A 19,387-nucleotide genomic window follows, 5' to 3' on the forward strand; every position below is an offset into this window, starting at 1 on the left:
CGTTTAAATCACCAATTTCAATTATCAATCTTTGATGCTCATTATTATTTATCGGTATATATTTGCCATGTGAGTATAAAGTAAAATATGTTTATGAAACAGTCAGTTCGATGATATCGCACAGACTAATATCTTGTAACTCTTTATTTAGAAGCTAATATTGAATAAAAGATAGCGTCGTATGGATCGAGTTCATCTCAATTTCACAAAGGAAAGTTTTTTCATATTTTGCAGTATTATGCTTCGCACGAAATTTCATCCAAGTTTTTCATTTTGCGGCATGTTGATTATAGCACTAAGAGGTATAACCTCGGTACTTTGTTGAACATTGTTATTATTGGACATCGTATGAATCGATCTTGTGTTAGTCCGAGATCGCTGTTTGAGAGGATCCAAGACACCCGTTACGTATCCATGCTTGTAGGCGCAAGTTCTGCTGTTGGGGAAACACCGAAAGGTACGCTTAAATTCCTTCCGAAATTTTCCTGTAACAGATTTATTCGCATCGTATAATTTTCATGATAAAGCTAAAGCAAAAACGTATATTCGATATAATCTAAAAAAAGGCTGTGTGACTTTGTGTACAAACGGTGTTTTGCTTGATCTTATTGAAGGAAAATCGGTTTACGTCCGCGTTTCTTACGCTTATAAATTGATCAATATGTTTGATTTGGTTATAGTCAAAATTGGATGTAAAACATCTTGTCGTGATGGTCAAAAGGTCTATTGTACAGGACTTATCCGCTCATTACAACAGGTGTGAAAGAGAATAAGAGGATCAATAACTAATGTCTACAGTACCACTAACTATCGTGTGCACTATGTCTCACCCTATAAATACGAGTACGATCAATCTAACGAGTGCCGATTGTCGAGACTGTCCCCGTCTCGGCGAACGTCGTTTCGGCCACGACGCTCGTACGTACAGGTGTATTTTCGAGTTGTATTTTCGTCGGCCGCGACGTTCGTTTCGCCACGTGTCAAAACGGTCGATTTCGCAAGCTCGTGCGACACCCCTTCGTGTTTTCGTCCGGTAGTCTAACCGCATTCTCGGGGTACCGCTTGCTCGGGGAACCGCATTCTCGAAAACTACGACGGAACTCTCGCCGGAACTTATCTGCAATGCAGAGCACCGAATAGTCCGACTAATGACTCGATCTTAGATGTAGCGGGCACATTAATGCCGCATAAATGCATTAACGTTTCGCCGTATTCAGCCACGTCGGCGATCCGGCTTCTCCTCGTCGCGGAACTCTTGATGGACAACGTCAGACGTGAGAAAATACGCGCGAAAAATTCTTATGAAATACGTTGAAATAAAAATCCATCAAATGACACTTTCGATTGAGTAAACTTGTAAAACGAACATTCTTTTCCTTTGTTCGAACAATCAATAAAGAACCGTAAAATTAATGTAGCATTATCTTCCTCTTTACCTTATCTTCTTTCGTGTTTTTGTTATGTTAATTTTGTGGCTATTTATTGATTGTTAAAGTAAAAGGATAGTGTTCAGACTATTTTACGGGTCTATTCGATCGATTGCAAATATCACTGTGTAAACATATCATTTTATTTCCACGTATTTTGTAAAAATGTTTATTTTCTCGCTTCTTACACTATAAATCAAGATAGTGACGCGTCACTGTGTAAATATGTCATTTTATTTCCATATATTTTGCAAAAATTTTTAACGTGTGTTTATTACTTTTGGCTTATAATGGATAATGGCTTTTTACGTCATTAATCAAGATGGCTGCGTGGCGGCATTGTTACAACGAATCGACAGCTAAATGTTCCACGAATGCGATTTACTAACAATAAAATTCTAATTATTCTAAGGAATTAAGAGTTATAGTTTGGGCGTTTAAGAGATCCGCTTTATCGGTCGACACGCGGTACTACGCGGATTTATTCCGAGTCCAATAGATTCCACGGCGTAGTTTTTTCCATATACGAAGAAGAATAGATGAAATGAGATTTTTGGCAAGCGTTGCTTGCGCCACGAGAGCTAATTCGGTGTGAGGTGCGAACCAGTTTTACACGGCGAATAAGCACCGTGAAAACAACGACGAGAGTGCACTGCGTGCACTCCGACGCGTCATGCATTTTAATAGAAGTCACTTCGGTACATTCGGTAATCTTGTACACCTCTATGTTCAGGAAATATCACTTCATGTACGAGATATTCCGAGATAAATCCACTGGAATCGCAACTGATTTTTCCTTGGCGAGAATGACGAGAAAGATCGATAACTTTTTATTGTTAGATCTCTCCATTTTCAACGCGAAACATGTGTTCGCTTCTTTAATCGATATATTCTGAACGTTACTTTTCATTTTCTTTTCGCAGCTCTTCATAAGCGTTCCAACTATTCCGTTAATGCCTCCGAAGCGTCATTTAACGTTAATGCACGTCCTTACCGCTCATAAAATTATAGATGACAGGATTCACCGCGCTATTGAAATAACAAAGCCAGTGAGCGATCAGACTGACAGCGATTGTCCATTGATTTGACGGTAACGCAATGGTAGACCTGAAACAACAGATTCGATACATTAAGTATAAGTGATTAATTCGATACATTAATTGTATACGGTAGATTTGTTGCGTTGAGCGTCGTATATTGATGAGCATTATTTTCATACGTCGTTACCGAAAAGTACACACAAAAAAATATAATTCTACTCTGCTAAGAAAATCGATTATTCAATTTACTTTCCTTTTCTTTTAAGTAATGACTATCTTCAACAAAAAATATGTAGTAAATAAACCGAATTTTTTTTTAAATTTAATATTCTTAATTGAAATGCTAAACTTACTAGGATTCAGAATGTGTTTTGAATAAATTTAATACTTATGATAGATTTGCGAATATAAATACTTATGAAATACTTGAAAAAAATAACATTTACTTTACTGCAATATGTTTTCTTTCTGCCTGGATTCACTTTAATTTATTCTTTCTTTTTGTAATATACCATGCATGAACGGCATAAAATTGTAAATATTGTCGAGTATACCTTAGGATAGACAGTAAGTGGACCGGAAAGAAACATATCGCGAAGGTGAGGACCACAGCGACCAGCATTTTTGCCGCCTTCCGTCGGGATCTCAATTGACCCTCCGGATTTCCACCCCCGGACAATGGGATCTCGTTTGAATGGCATACTCTAGTGGACACTACGATAAAAAGGAAATGTCAGAGCAGCGGCGCAAAGTATATCGAAAACTTGGTTTTCGTTAGTTATTTTAGAACCCTCGTTTCACTCCGATCTATCTGTCGTTTACCGTAAAGCGCACGGCGATAATCCGATCATTTCTCCAGTTTAGATCGGATTATCAGAGAGAGTTGTATTGTATTTCATAACCGAACTTACATTACCTTGCGAATAAGCAGCTTATATTGTAATTTGTGAATATGACAGATCCGATTTCGATCAGAATCATCCACTAGATTCGTCATTATGGACAACCTGACGAGAACATTGACCTTTGCGCACATATCACTTATGCGAAAATACACATAATCCCGCGTGGGATTCTGCGTAGAGTATATTCAATTAAATTTACCAATTTTTTAGATTAAAACTCAAATTGAATGTGGTCTGCATACAATTTTCTATAAAGTTCTCAACCACAAAAACATATATCCTTTCTTTTATTCTCGAGAGTCAATCGGGTTGTCCGCGCAACAGGAACACGGACATGTGTTCTATCGGGAATTATAAGGTAAGCTCTCTTCTTCGCACTGCGAGGGAAGTGAAAAGAGGGCTCTCGCCTTGTCATTCCCCCAATAGAAACATAAATTATTACGGATTCAGGTGTTATTTCTTCATTTATCATGCGCAGAGTTTTACACGAACGAATTATAATACAGAACATTATTCCTCGCTCTTACGATTATGTCCAGGAATATCGCTTCTCCAAAGGACGCGCACAATCTGCCAATACGCTACGCTCATGAAGAGTAACGGCCCGGTATACAAGAGGATCAGTTTGACGATCGTGAAGGTAGTTTGACTCTCTTGACTCCAGGACCAGACGCATTGCGTGAATAGGATAGTCTCTACCCGACTATTCGACGGCACCGTGTGTAACACCAGCAATTCCGGAATGTCTGACGAAAAGATACACAAGATATATGAATTAAAGTTGTGTCTTTTGACGATACTTACTGTCCAATCGAGTGTTTATGCGTGAATTACGATACATTACGTCTACATGCAGACAACTTGAACTATATATATGAGATGTCATCTATATAGGCAATCAGTAATCGACGAATGTCATTTAAAGAACGTATAGCTTCCTAAAAAATTAATTAAAAAAAATTTATATGTTTACTTCACATTTAGTCCTGGCAGTGAAAGCAATTTAGACCAAATGAGCCGTTGTTCCAGGTCATAAGAAAAAGAAGAAGGAGAATTTCGTATTTAGAATCCTGATGTGAATTTAAACGTTGTTTACTGAGCAAGAGAGTCCATAGTTTTCTTTAGTTCCATTTCTTTTCTCTAGTTCCATTTTCATCAACAGTGAATTAAATCTAAATGCGATCTGTCACATAATGAAATAAAAATTTCATGCAATTTGTTGTCTCTATTAAACATTACATTTGATATTCAAAACAGATAATGTCTCATAATTTAATTGCTCTTTTCTGTGTATTTTAATACAATTTACAACACTACATTATTACATTATTATTTACATTGTCTATAAGAGAAATGATCGACGTATACATCGTGAACAACGTAATCTTGAAATCTAGGGCACAACTTTATCCAATTTTACATCCGAGATCAAACTGTAAATATCGCTTTTTGTTTTCCCAGCGAAAAGATCTCCCCATTAAGAAGTAACAAATATTTTAATTACCGAAAAGCAGCGCTATCAACCAGATGATTATGATAGCTGTCTTTGCTCGGCCAGTCGTTGACTTGAACCGCAGCGGGAAGCATATGGCGTACCACCGGTCGATCGATATGAAAGTCAGCGTCAAAACGCTCACACTCACCGATACTGTCTAAAACAATGAACATTATCACATTATATATTAATGTAGCAAAGAAGCTATTGTCCTATCCTATTCCCTCACTTTAGACTGATAGCAGTGTATCGCAAAGGAACAATCGCGCTCGTAAAACAAGCGAAATCAAGGAATTAATATCTTTCAACAAACTATCGTACGTGCGTAATATCCAATGACGAGAGACAGAAGGCGTATTGCCTTTTTTAATCTTGTATCTGACACGAAATAATTCTGCGCAGTCTCATCGGCGATGTAGCACGTTTTAATTAAATCGCAGCTATCTGCCGCTCGCGCGAATTGTATCCGTCACGCTAGCACGCGTAACTCGCGCGATAATAACAATAGCACGTAGCAATTGTTACGACGGCGAGCGATGTTTCTCTTCTTCTTAATCTAAAATTATATCGAGTCCCTTGGCCGCCGGCAAAATGCGCCAGAACTCTTCCAGTCCTGATGACGAGTAAAGGAGTAAGACAATCAAATTTTCCCAAATCGATAAAGGAAAACTTGTGCAAGACTAATATTTTCATACGGAAGAAATAGTACGGCCAAATTTGCTTTGTGAATGATCGAAAAATAATGGAAAATAAAATAATCGATAAACATCAATTATTGAATTTAATGATATATTAGAAAATGCTGGTTGTACCAGTAATTGAACTGAAAAATGAATCATGTTTTAATTGCCAAATAATACAGATTCAATGATCGAATGCTCATTAAATAATGTTATAAATATTGGCATATATCTTTTAACAAAATTTTAAAAGTTTTTTTTCAGAAATATAAGATACAAATACATTATTGACGTTTCACAACATTAAATCATTAGAACATGTTCAATCACTGAAATATTTTATCTTATCGTGCATAGTTTGCACCAAATACCATAAGAAGTTTGCTGAGAAAGTTCTCACGTTTGCGATAGTTTCAATAGAATTTCAAGGGCGAAATTTTTCGGCGTGGTTCGTAAAGTCGAGTCTTAACCGATAAAATTGTATCTCTTAATTTCATCTGCTTCATAAAAATATTAAATTTGATTAAAGTCTGGGAGGGACACCTCGCGAATGTTTTCACGCGCGTAAGAGATACGGAGAAACGCATTAGGAAAAGCCGGTACGCAATAATGAAATAAGTGCACACAGACAATTACTCCGTAGAGTTTAACGCTATTAGGCGCTACGCATCCGTCGCAAACTTTTCACGTAGATCCAGCGCTTTCGCTCGCTCGAGATGCTTCAACAACGATACACACACTCGAAAATGCAATCTCGCGCGCGTATTACGTGCGTTACGCATTAGCGAAATGATTAACGATGTAATTGTCTCGTCACTGGAAAGCACGAGACGAGCCGACCAGGCTGGTCGCCCCTGTGGCGTAGTGGGCACGTCAAAATCGTCTCCTTGAAAAATTCATACGGTCGATCGCGCTGCGAGATAGAAGTATTGCGTGTAAAATATAACCCAGCTTGGACGTGTTTGAGCCCGCATTCTACAGCGATCTTGATATAGTACCCACGCGGCACGGCGAGTTTATGCGTCGGACGCGTCATATTTTTCACTCTTCTTCCTTTTTTCTCCCTCTCTCCTTTTTTCCTCTTTCTATACCGTGCACAAACCGTGCGCCGTTCGCAAAGTGTGTCACCGGCACGAACTTTGACTTACCTGCAATTTAAATGTCATGAAAAAGAAGAATAGCGTATGTAGAGTACTGTGTACGCCGCGAATTTAAGCGGCATCATACGCTTGAAAAATGATAGTGCATCCATCGCATCTGACTAATCGCCATCGATCCATAAGTAGATAAACTGATCAAAAATTATGAAAATTATGAATTATGAATATTTCTCAATTATGAATTATGGATATTTCCTGATTGGGTAAAAAAATTCACCGGTATTTTGATTAAAAATATCTGTTTGTTAATTTTTTATCAGGTAATTTCTCTCAACGTAGCCGACGTGCCTTCCGATGCGATGTCAACGCATAGTTACACGCCGGACGTTCAGCGTAATACATTATTACGCGTAGCACATTCGTTAACGGTAACTTCATTATTCGTTCTGGACTCGAACGATTAATCAAGCTATACATATAGCTGAGATCGCCACAGTTTCGCGTACTTTTACATGTTAACGTAATGATATACGATATAACGTTTCAGCAAGTCTCGCCTTACTCAATCTCTTCTTGTTCGCGTAAATTCGCCATTTCCTCAAACTTCTCGCAATTATCTCTTTCTTCCATTACTAACCGGAAGAATATCACTATAACTCATAACTTTTCTCCGTCGTATGCCCATTTCCTCCTCCGATTATACAGCGTAAGAAGATGCATACATCATATACGTATCTCGACAATTAAATGAATAAATCTTATAAAATTAATATACATATTTCTCTCGTTGCTATACTTAAATAGCAGCTATGATATATATATATATATATATATATATATATAAATTATATGGGGGTCAAAAAGAGAGAAAGTGCGCTTCGATATGACAGGCATAATTCTAAAATTAACGAAAGCTTTCATATACAGCTTTTTGTGCTGTTACGCGCGAATGAATCCTCAAAAACCGCAATCTAACCCTGTATATTTTACAATCGTTACGAAGAGAGATTTTGTTAAGCGGCTTATCATTTGAGATGGTCTTAAAACATGTTTTTGGTTCTGAATCTCTTGACGAGCATAAAATGATATTTCCAGCAATCCTTTCTCTCCGCCTTCTAATACAATTCATTTAAAGCAAAAAATTTCCTTTTTTAATAGGTTACCAAAAAGCCGGAAGCGAGATTTACGGGGTCCGATAATGGCTAAAATCGATTGAATATCTATATCCGATTGGGAAACTGCATATACGTAGAAAATTGTGAAAGAGAAATACAGGCAGTTTTATACAAATATCATTTTCACCAACGTCCACCGTGGTAAACACAAATGCATATATATAACAGAACGTAGCCACTGATCCCACGTGTTGTTATAATTCTTACGGACTTGCGTGAAACAAATGAAAATAATTATAAAGAATAACTGTTTGCATTAAAATTGGAGTAATCCTACATTCTAAACTACTTGCAAGTTGTTTCCTTTTGCACACGTTACATTTCGAAAGTGGGACAGTTGAATAAATTGATTCGTTGATACGATTCGTCAACTAAATATTTCTCGTTTACTTTCGTGAATTATATAACGTCAAAGAGAGAATATAATGTAAACCCTGCTTTCTATTACTTCCGTATTCGCGTTCGCGGTCTTTCCGTCGGTGTCGCGATGCACGAGCTAAAATACAGATGTGTATATACTGTCTGTAATATGTCGTGGGAACGATAGACCTCCGATTAATTTACCAGACGACGAAGTTGGCCTGTGATAGCCCTTGCTGATGCTTTCAGTCTTGGCGCTGTAACGGTCATAGTCGCCACGATAGAAGCATTAATAGGTCGCGTTATTTCACCCAATCTCGTTAACCAAACAGAGAACGATCTCCTTTTTCACACGTAATTATGAGAAAAGTCGAAATTATGCAGGCGGTACATATTTATTAAAACGAAAAGCACAGTGCACGCAAAAAGCGGAGAAATTCAAAGAGTGCAGGCAAATAAAAGCGCTTAATTGAACAACAAATTAAACGCAAATAATTATAATATACGCAATAATTATAATATACGCAATAATTAGCATATATGAAGAGAACGTGCCGTTTCCAACACAACGCACTTACAGTTAGCTATTGAGGCAGGGTCAATTTTTTGTCAACGGTATAACGCGACGATATTAAGAGAGACGGCAGTCATCATCCATGATCCGAGAGTTTATGTCGAGCCTCGACATTCTCGTGAAAGGAAAATTTACTCGTGAACGATCGAAGGGACCGCTTGGAGTTGAAAGGGAGTACGCTTGACCGCGAATATTCTCTGAATCTCTTCTATATATATATATATATATATATATATATATATATATATATATATATAGAGAGAGAGAGAGAGAGAGAGAGAGAGAGAGAGAGAGAGAGATGTGATCAATATATATATATATATTTAATACTAGACATCACGAGATTAGATATAACATGATAAAAGTAATAAATGCTTCGATGTACGAAGTATTTATTGCTCTTAAATTAAATCTCTACGATAAAACGCTGCTGCAGGATTGCTTACAGTAATACAATTGTACGTATGTTTGACGTTGCAAAACAATTGTACGATATTTCAATAGTACGCGCAATTTAAAACTTAATTAATTTGATTGAAAACTATAGTCGCGCGCGAGACTGATTTGAAAGAATGACTAAACTCATATTTCTAGGCAAATAGGGACTTCTGAGACACTTTGAGCACGGTAACAAGCTCTGTACCAAGTCCTGCTCTCTTATTAAACTCGGATACAATATGCTGGACAATAGACGATAAAGAGAGTTGATACTACGTCACGTAGTTTAACGTCGTCGGCCAACTCGACGGCCAACACAACGACTTTACAATGGAAATACACGATCGCACGCGTTTGTGTATTTCGTTGTTACGAACTCGCGTTTATGTACCATTATTTTTTCTTTCTCTATATTCCAACTTTATCTTAACACAACAGAGCCCATTAATAATCTAGCGATTATCTCGGATGTGGTTTAACAATAAAATATCTCGTAGTTATGTGTATATGTGCGCGACCCCTTTTATTTTTCTTCGCGATAAATAATGCAGACAAAAAAGTATCCCTCGGGACAAATTGACCCAACGCTGGCTACTTAAACGGCCAGTACTACTCAAGCAACGTACTCAGGCGCGGTTAGTACTCATTAGACGGACGACCTCTCGGAAATACAGTTCGCACATGAAACATCTCTCTCTTTTTTCTCCGGTAAATAATTAATTTTTCCAGAGGTACACCATTTCGAACAACGCGGTAAAATTTAATCCAGGCCGGGAATTAAGGTAACAGGATCAACACGGCGATGCGTGGCGTCAACCATTTGAGCATTACGAAACGATAGCGACGCTATCGCTACCGAATATAATTTTTCACTTTTACGTTAATCGACAAGCTTGCGATATGGAAGGTAAAACATAGCCGCGAACGTTTTACATTCGGGCTTCCTCACTCGAATCGCTCTCAACAGATCGATATGACGGCGCAGTTCCTTCGTATTTCCGTTCTCGATCTATGAGGCGGAATAATAGTTGTAAAGTTCATTTGTTCCGAACGGACGGTCGTTGCTCTCGCGATTTTCATTTGATCACGTTTTACGTGACACGGAAATATCGGCTGTCTCGTGTTATATGCGCGTGATGCGAGCACGATGGTACCTGACGATATCGACGAGCATGATTTCTCTAATAAAAATCAACTGCGAATTTTATAGTGAGGGATAACATTATATCGGCTTTCCGTCGATATCACGCGATGTTCTACAGATCGCGTAAAATAGACTCTAGACGTGAACGGTGAGCGTCGCGATGTGTGACGAGTATGACAAGCAAACACCCGAGACACGTAACAACGGAGAAATGTCATCTTCGTCGCGCACGTTCGTCGCACACGCATCTTTAATCGCTTGATCCTTTTTCACATGTCGCGGATTACCGTAATGGGCGAATGAGAGCTTGACCGGATAAGGAGGGAAAATATATGCAAACGCAGGCCTTCTCGAATACACATATATACACACGGCGATGTAGTACATATCACGAAACAAACATACAAATAGAATTTACACGTGCGAGCACGTACTCGTACAATCGAGACGCATGTAATCAACCGCGACGACAGTATAACACGCGGAATTCCTTTGCGTGATGCATTCGAGATGAATTTGGAAATGAGAAAAAAATCACGGGTATACTTTGTACCAGAGAATAATGTACAATCGATGATCTACATACGAGCAATCTCGGTTATTCGATTAACCGATTTCACAAGTTCAATAAATTTAATAAATTTGCATTTATATCATGTTTGGGGCGAGAACCCACAGGATATAATTATGAATATGCAACAGTCGATATTACGGTTTTCAAGTCGCTCAAGTTAGGATCGATATGCCGCTGGAACATACATACGTCATTGGTGACGTTTATAAAAACGCGCGTTGCGTTTGCTCATAGATGAAAAGATAAACGGCACATCGATCTCACGTCGTATCGTGTATGAGAGGAGGACGAGTTGGTGAAATAACATTTATTGTGTCGTAGAAACCTTTTTTTGCATTGCCTCCTACGTGCGTATTGAATTTCATCGGCACATATTTTATTGATTGCGCTTAAAACTGCAGGTCATATAAATAGCTCGTAAATTTCATCCTCAATTTCGGCGATAATATCAGCTGACGCAGAAAAGAGAGAGGAAAAGACCAATACAATAATAACCGTTAGCGCGCTAATGGTTTATCACGTGATCGATAGTGCAGATCATTGAGACTGTGGAAAATACATTTCAAACCGGTGTTTGTCACGTTTGTGCACTCACGCATTGCTTCAAAAGAGGAACGCTAAACCACTGGTAAATATAGAAATGAATTGAATGAAAATAGATTATATATAAATCTCGATATAGTAAGAAGACAATAAATGCTCCCGAAGGAGCAGACTGTATAAATGGAACTTTCATATTACAACCGCAAACTTCTAATGGTCTCCATTAGTAGTGGAGGGGAGAGAGGAACGGAAACGATAATAAAATCAATATGTGACTCAAAGGATACACCAGATGGCACAGAATACAACTTGGATAACTTTTAATCTTGCGGTCCAAGCCATTTGATATATTCCAACGATAGTTGTATGAAAGCATAAACAAAAAAATTCAACATTTTCTTGTATAAACAGGTAATAGAAAAAATAAATCAATTAAATTTGCCAAATGAGTAAAATACGAAGATCCCACATGAAGAACCGACTGTCCTGCTGCTTAAAAAGTCAAATTTCCCTCGTGATTTCGACTTTTCATCGAATACAATCTCGTGAAAATTTGAAACGTGAATAAATTTATGCATGTACATACTTTTGTTCGCTTTTATATGCGGAGCAGGAAGTCTATAATATCGCTAGCAGGATACAATTTCATCACGGTTCCATTCTATCGGAGACATTAATATGTACATATGTTATCTATAACCAAAATAATAATAAATAATATATACAATTCAATAGAAATTTCGGTCATGTGAAAGCTTCTTCTCGAAATAATTTTAACACAGGCCGCTTATTTGGCAAATTTCTTTTACATACGTAAAAGCATGTGTGTACGAAACCGAGTGACCATCAACACGGAAAGAATATAGTAGTTTCTTTTCATACCTTTCAATTCTTTTCTGTTTTATTATGTTTTTAGTAGGACAATATAATAGAATGTGTCAAGTAAGATCCGTCTTGTTAAAGAGCATAATATTTTTGCTGGAAATATAGCAAATTTTTCTAGAAATATAGCTAATATTTTAACAGCGCCTGTCAATTCCTAAAATATAAGCAGCATAAATGAAATAAATGAAAAGTTAATCAATTAACGATATAGAATGTCGAACTATTCCTCTCGCTTACAAAGTTTTATAGCAATTTTTGTTATAAAATTCTCTCCGTGTAACGTCGACATGAAATTTAAATTGCCAAAAAGCTTTCATCATGCGTATGATCCACTTCATAGCACGTCTAACTCGATTAGAACTTCGTACTAACAGCAGCGAGATGATTCCGCATGGTGTTACGATAACACGTGGGCGTTTTACTCTGTACATAGTACTTTTTTATCGCTCATGTAAGTACGAATAAAGAATTTAGAGGAGAAAAAAGTAACAGCATTTACGGAAGAACACTCGAATTATATTTAAATTAAAACAGAGAGAGGCATCGGTGCTAGTTGGCAGCCAATAGCCTCGTAACCACAAAAATTACGTACAGGGTATGTCTTGATAGCCATACCCCGCTATCTCCAACATTATGTCGTTGATAACGCGCTATTGAAGTAGCGTGCACCCTTTTTAATATATCAGTCCTATGCCGCCTCTTTATATAACTTATTAAACTAAAAAATAACTGCGAGAAGAATGTAACGTGTCTTGCCATCTGTTGCATGTTTGAGGAACTATTCTCGGCCAAATCAGATACCGTAAATTGCGATGACTCACTTCTCTTCAGCACTAGAGTCGACGATACCATCATCGATCTATTCTGTCGTGTATGAGGAATGTTCTTTTTTTTTTGCAACCGACACGGATAGATCAAATAGATAAAAAATGAAAATGTTTAATTTTTTATGAACACACAATGGCTCTCCGTAAATCTAAACGGCGAGACTTTAATCTAGGAGTTTGGAACTAATTTTTTCTCAACTTAATCAGACGTCAGTTTTTTGACAAACTTTCACGTTGAATCTTAGATATTTATCTCGATAGCTGTCTATTAATCTGTAAGCGAAGAAAAAACTAATTTTTATCTCAACGCTCATCGCATAATCCGATCCTGGGTGTAGTGCCAAGTCGAGAGTTTCAATTACTTTGTTATGTAATGACAAAATTATACGTTAAAGCACGTAATGCCTTGACGATGAGCCAATTAACAACAGGATTTAAATTCGACGCGCGATTCACTGGAAAAAGCTACACTATATCGGTGCAAACGAAGTTAGCAATACACTCGAATAAACATTAGCGAAACTCATGGAGAGGAACAATACCAGAAAAGTAGCGTAATTCGAGCAAAAGTGGTAATCAACTTAACTGTGCCTGAGTAAAAAGGACTTTTATTGCGAGGGCAGATTTATCAGCCTTGAGTGCTAACCGAAATAAAAACTCGCCATGAATCTATGTCCACGATAATGAATAATAATGGCGCTTTTCAAAATTAGGTCTATCGACCCTTTCGTGTTCGATCGACAATAATAATAACTCAAGAGGCGGTAAAAAACATGTCTTTCTTTTAAAATTAAATTTCTTTCTCTCACTCTTTCTTTATTTATTTCATCTAAAGTATTGATCATAGGGTGACTCAATGCATTCTTGCGCACATTGCGCGTCGTAATTTAGAATTTTCAATTTTTGCCAAAATCGTAGTGGTTGCGACGTTCGACATTTGGTAGAGGTAGAACAGAAAACGGAAGTCAATATTGCAAAATGTATCCAGCTTGACTTCCTCCGTATCTTGTCCGATTGTAAATTCCGAGGAGGCCAGAAGACGTTTAGGAATACCGAAGGGGTTTCCTAAAGTCGTGGGAAACGCGAAAGGTAATGTGTGTCACACGCTATTTTCACGCTCTGTCTCAAGCGGCAATTTTTGTTAGTTCTATCACGTGCGTCGCGAACAAACATGTGATATCTGTTTTTCGCCGAGTCGATATCAAATCGAGTATAACATGGGCACAGATTAAATCGTAAATTTCGTGTCGGATATACGCTCGAAATCGGCGGGAGTTCCATATTCCTTTGCGCTTTTGTCACCTCTGCTTTAAGGAACCGCTCTGTGACTTTCAGGAGACTCTCTTAATATTCCACGCGGCAGAAAGTTCTCGAGCAAAATTCCCAAAAACACAGAAAGCTTTTAATAATTGATGGAATCAATTAGCGCAATCTGTCTCCTTTCTGCATGCATAAATGTGTACGCAATATGGAAAATTCTGTGATGGTTGAATTTTGAAGAAACAGTCCGCCGTGTGGTTAATTAATTTGCTCGAGTAAGAACGACGTTGGTTTCATTGATTCAAGCAGTTTTATTTCTCACAGTGGGCGTCTAGAAAACCAAGGATCACCAGGATAAACCCAAGTAGGTCGCGCGAGAATCTATCGGTTTCGAACGGGAATAATCTCTGTCTCAAACACGAACAAAGGGCAATTTGCGAACCAAGCGCCTCTCTAATCTTCTAAGAAAATCGGCATCAGGTGTACCGAAGCTTAACGAGTTCGGCCAAATAGCCGTATGTCAGGTTTTGCATTGTCAAACATTTTTCTTTGTTTTCCACGAATGTGTAATATAAGAGGTTTTCTACTAATTAACACAAAATTTCAAATCGTTATGGAATATTTTCACAAGAACAAATTTGTGATAGACTTACCTGAAGATAAGGCACAGCCTTGCAGAGTTTCAGACCAAGGAACCAGGTCTCCGTGACGTCCCAGAGCACCGACGGCGGCAGGCAGATGAGCAGGACGAGCAGATCGGCCACTGCTAGGTTCACGATGAAATAGTTGGTTACAGTCCTCATCGAGTGATTCCGGTAGACAGCCATGCAGACGAGCGCGTTGCCAATCAGGCCGACCACGAAGACGACGCTGTGCATCGCAATCAACACCCAGTCGGGCAGCTTCGGGAAGATGTGTTCCACCATCAGCTCGAGATAATCCTCGTCCGAGATGCAATAGTCGTTCGTGCAGTTCGTGAGGTTGGCGTATTCGAAACGATCGGATGAATAATAGTCCGCATCGTCGACCGCATAGCTCAAACGAGGTGTCACAGATGCCAGCCAAACGGCGATCGTCGACACGGCGAGATTCATGTTGCGATCTTACGTCTGCATCCTCCGTGTGATATATACCGAGAACGCCAATATCGTGATCTCCTCCAGGAATCACGTGTTGGGCAAACGTTTCGTTTGCAATTTAGGCGCGTCGTTTCGTTGTATCGGCATAGTGATGGACATTCATTGATTTAAAGCAAGCATTCATTTATTCATTCATTTATCCATTCGTTCTTACGTTGAAAGTCCGAAAGTTGACGTAAAACATCCTTCCAAAGTCTTTTAAAACTGCTGCTTGATATACGCTCAACTTATGAAGAACACTATTCTTAACAAGAGAGTTCGTCCTTTTTCTCCTTACTCCATGGCTTGTCTCGGCGTGACCTCAACGTGGAGAATTTATCTGAACCAGATATTATGCATTCTTGCGCTTCTCAAAGCTTTATTGCAATCAATTTCGCACGTACAGAATAAAAAACACAGTCTGGAACGGATCGTGTGCCGGCTATACCGGATATATAATATATTGTCCTCGCGCTATGCACTTGAGCTCCGTGACTTCGATATAACATCAAGTTCGTGTCCTAATCGCACAAAGCTAACCACATGCCATAGATGCCTAAGCCACGATACCTATCTAACAGTCCAGAACCGCTCCTGCCAAACCTGCATACATACTTTAAGTATTTCAATACCGACGTAGAGTTCATGTCAGTCTTACAACTTTCAAAATACAGAAAAGAATTAAAACAAAATTAAAGGTGTAATATCTCGCAGTATGATTAAATCAACGCCTTTTATAAGTACACCTCCCAGATAACATGCATGTCTAAAAGATATCTAAAAGACATCTTATGCAACATTTTGTTTTAGATATCTTTTCGACATCTTTTAGACATGCATGTTATCTATTTGTTCACCTCCTTAAATTTTCACATTTGTCTTCTCAAAGATGCAAAATTTAATGAAATTGATTCTCTCAGTGCACTTGCAAGGTTGCGCTATACATAGATATCCAATTAAATCGATGTCGCTGACAAACAATTTGCACGGGAATAGCAGAGCAGTGTAATGAGTATTAGCGAATAAACTTAATCACCTATGTGAGAAGCGAAGGGGAAAGTAATGATAATAAACGAGAGCTAAGCAATCGCGTGGAGTTTACAGATAAATCAGTGGGTTCGTAGAGTATCTAGAGGGAAATGTCGTTAACAATATTGTTATATCAATTATAACAAAAAATTATAGCAAAATATCACCCTTGATCGCATGACGAGAAAATATCGATCAGGCAACTTTGTTTGCACGAAAGAATTGGTTGCGCGCGAATTATGATTTCATGAATTAAAATATCAAACTGATCCGCGTTTATCTTACTTTACATAAGTGCGACAACTTCTCGTTCACTCAAGTTTTAATCATTGGGCGAGAAAACGACGCAATTACTGTCTTTACCGAGAATTTTTTATCGTTACTTTCCATGTAACCGCGGTAAGCGCAAACCAATAAAGAAAAGTGCTAATGTCCTGTTAACCTCTATCGCGTTTTTTATTGCCGTGATATGACATCTACTCGCGGCACCTCCACGATCCGCTCGAGAACAATTGAACTCACATTTTCGCACCTTTTGTACGAATTAAGCAGTCTCTCCGTGTTTTACTTCATTATAACGTAAATCGTATACTAATAGGTTTCGATAAGCTCAGTGATTAAAATATTTTACCGGCCACGTACAACGTAAAATCAATTGCTTGGAAGAATAGCTTTTCACTCGACCCTGCTCTTTTAACGGCAAAATCTCATTTTCGTCGAATCACTTGCTATGATTCTCGCTGAAAGAGAAGAGAGACCCATGTTTTCTTGCAATTACAAATTTCCCGAAACTGATTTCGTCCGACCTAACCTTTAGTCAGTTTTTCCTACGAAAAAGTTTGTTCTATATCTCGAATTTTCTCCTTCCACGTAAAACGATCACTCGCACAAGATGAAGTGGCACGCTAGTTTTGGTATGCTGAGCGAGAAGCCGGACGAGAAGCCAAATTACGCATACTCATTTTCCTCAGATACGAATGCAAATACCGCGGACTTATTCGGCGTTGGGCTCTCGTAATGTCACCGCGCTGGGATTTATCGTCGTATATACCGCTCGCGCGCGCTCCCCGCTCACATTGCGATCCATATCGAAATTATTACTTGCTGGGCGGATTGCCAAAAACAACATTAAATCTAATCCGCTTGCGAGGAGCTACTATGGCGTTAGCTCTTTTCCTCGCGTTGTCGTCGAAAAGAATGAATGCGGAAATGCGCAATGAAATTTTAACGTTACTCGCGAAAGCGCGGTCACATTTAGCTGCTTCGCGATGAAAAGTTGCATGGTTATCCTGCCTCTCGAGGGCTCGTAACCGTAATGGTCTTTCTTCTGTGCAAATTTCCGCCATGCTATAAGATTACACTCTTATTACCCGCGCACGTATTTGTAATGAAATATTTAAGAGAATTCATAATTTTCTCAGTATTTCTTCTGACGCATCGACAACATCAGATCAGAGTAAAATTGAGAGATATGTCGGAAATAATCGAAAAATTCGTGCTGTAAGAAAATTTGTGCTCGCACAAAAGTAAGATATTCTCGGTCAATATGGATTTAAGAATCTACTAGAGGAAGCGAAAAATAACGGTGTTTACAGACACTATTGTCGAGAGAGACGGCACATAAATACTCACTTGCGAACGCTTTCCAGTTACTTGACTCTCAGAAATCGTATAATTTGTACATGATCTGTTTATTAGAAAATTATTGTGTTCGCCGATGACATCCGCGCGTCAATTTGTATCAAACGTTCAGGTGGATTGCCTAGCGCGAGAGTTCTAATTCGACTTCTGGGCGATTTGTTTACCGGCAGCACTTTCGGAGAGAAGAGCGTGTCGGAAATGCGACATTCGACGGATCATTGCGACTGTTTCTCGTTCGGAGATCGTTACGGTACTCCCTTGCACGAAAGCGCACCCCGACAGGATGAGGATAGCGTCGACTTCCGCGAAAGGACGCGAACGCGTCGGCAGACTCTGCGAAACTGAGGTGCGCTGTTTTAACGGAGCTGTGGGGGCATGGTGTGCCGGTCACGCCGCACGGTGTGAAATTTGTGGACGATCCACGGACGAACGAAAATATGTCACTTGATTGTTATACGATACTCTGCAAATTTTACATACTAATTTCTGTCTTTGTTTTAAGTTTTATGTGTTTTTTTAGTTATCTAATTAAGGAGATTCTTTATATGGGGAATTTTGTCAATATAAGCAGATTCACGTACCTAAATTAAGTGTAATCACGATCGTTGCGTTGCTAGCAATTTAATAGAATGCAATTTTCAACAAATCATGTGTGAGACTTTCTTTTTTTGTGGTATTTATCTTCCCACAATGTTTATTCGCGCGTTCATTCATCATCGTCCATTGAATCGCTACTCGCCTCGCTGCTATCTTATCTTTGACGATTTATCGCAAATTTGCCGCGTTTTCTACACGTCATTCCGCCTTTGTACACAAATCGCTTCGTTAATATTAATTATCTCGTAGGGCTTGAATGAGAAATAGAATGTCATCAGCGAGCAATATGAGAAAGATCACGTAACATCATGACAGGTTTCCAAATTCAAAAGTTGATTGATTACGTTCTATATATTACGCTTACCGCAGGATATAAACTTTTCCCTCACAGCACATTATTATTGCCATAAGGTTACAGCAATCTTAAATTATAAGATGGCAACATTACACGGAGGTTAATAAACCTGTCACTAACCTTCTAATAACATGAAAATGTTCGTTCATACTCATTCCACTAACATTACAGAAACCTTATACGGAACGTTATATTAAAAATTAATATAATATGCCTAGAA

The 19,387-nt window shown here is 38.5% G+C and overlaps 1 protein-coding gene and 1 non-coding gene across 8 annotated transcripts; both read right to left on the reverse strand.

The window, feature by feature from the left end:
- Positions 1 to 112: 112 nt before the first annotated feature.
- On the reverse strand, positions 113 to 18,562 carry LOC116841529 (orexin receptor type 2-like). Of its 7 annotated transcripts, none has more exons than XM_032809623.1 (7): positions 18,380 to 18,561; positions 15,081 to 15,885; positions 4,877 to 5,024; positions 3,900 to 4,118; positions 3,022 to 3,181; positions 2,422 to 2,534; positions 113 to 485 (listed from the first exon to the last, which is right to left on the reverse strand). In XM_032809623.1, the coding sequence occupies exons 2-7, from the start codon at positions 15,519 to 15,521 to the stop codon at positions 256 to 258; spliced, it is 1,311 nt and encodes a 436-aa protein (XP_032665514.1). In that variant the 5' UTR covers positions 15,522 to 15,885; positions 18,380 to 18,561; the 3' UTR covers positions 113 to 255. The 7 variants fall into 7 exon arrangements, with proteins under 7 accessions (XP_032665514.1, XP_032665506.1, XP_032665499.1 ...); XM_032809615.1 differs by having other exon boundaries at positions 15,081 to 16,148; XM_032809608.1 differs by having other exon boundaries at positions 18,207 to 18,561.
- On the reverse strand, positions 12,877 to 13,016 carry LOC116843142. The gene has a single exon (XR_004377844.1). It is a non-coding gene; the product is annotated as a U11 spliceosomal RNA (small nuclear RNA).
- Positions 18,563 to 19,387: the final 825 nt, after the last annotated feature.

The sequence above is a fragment of the Odontomachus brunneus genome, unplaced genomic scaffold (genome assembly GCF_010583005.1).
Source record: "Odontomachus brunneus isolate Ranch 3 - 2012 unplaced genomic scaffold, Obru_v1 Obru_scaffold_002, whole genome shotgun sequence".
Lineage (NCBI taxonomy): Eukaryota > Metazoa > Arthropoda > Insecta > Hymenoptera > Formicidae > Odontomachus > Odontomachus brunneus.

Excerpts from the sequence above, each read along its gene's own strand:
- LOC116841529 (XM_032809623.1), bottom strand. The coding sequence starts at position 15,521 with ATGAATCTCGCCGTGTCGACGATCGCCGTTTGGCTGGCATCTGTGACA. Across the intron at positions 3,182-3,899 it reads CGATATTCCTGGACATAATC|TGTCCACTAGAGTATGCCAT; the intron begins GTAAGAGCGAGG and ends TTTTTATCGTAG. Across the intron at positions 2,535-3,021 it reads CACTTACTGTCTATCCTAAG|GTCTACCATTGCGTTACCGT; the intron begins GTATACTCGACA and ends CTGTTGTTTCAG.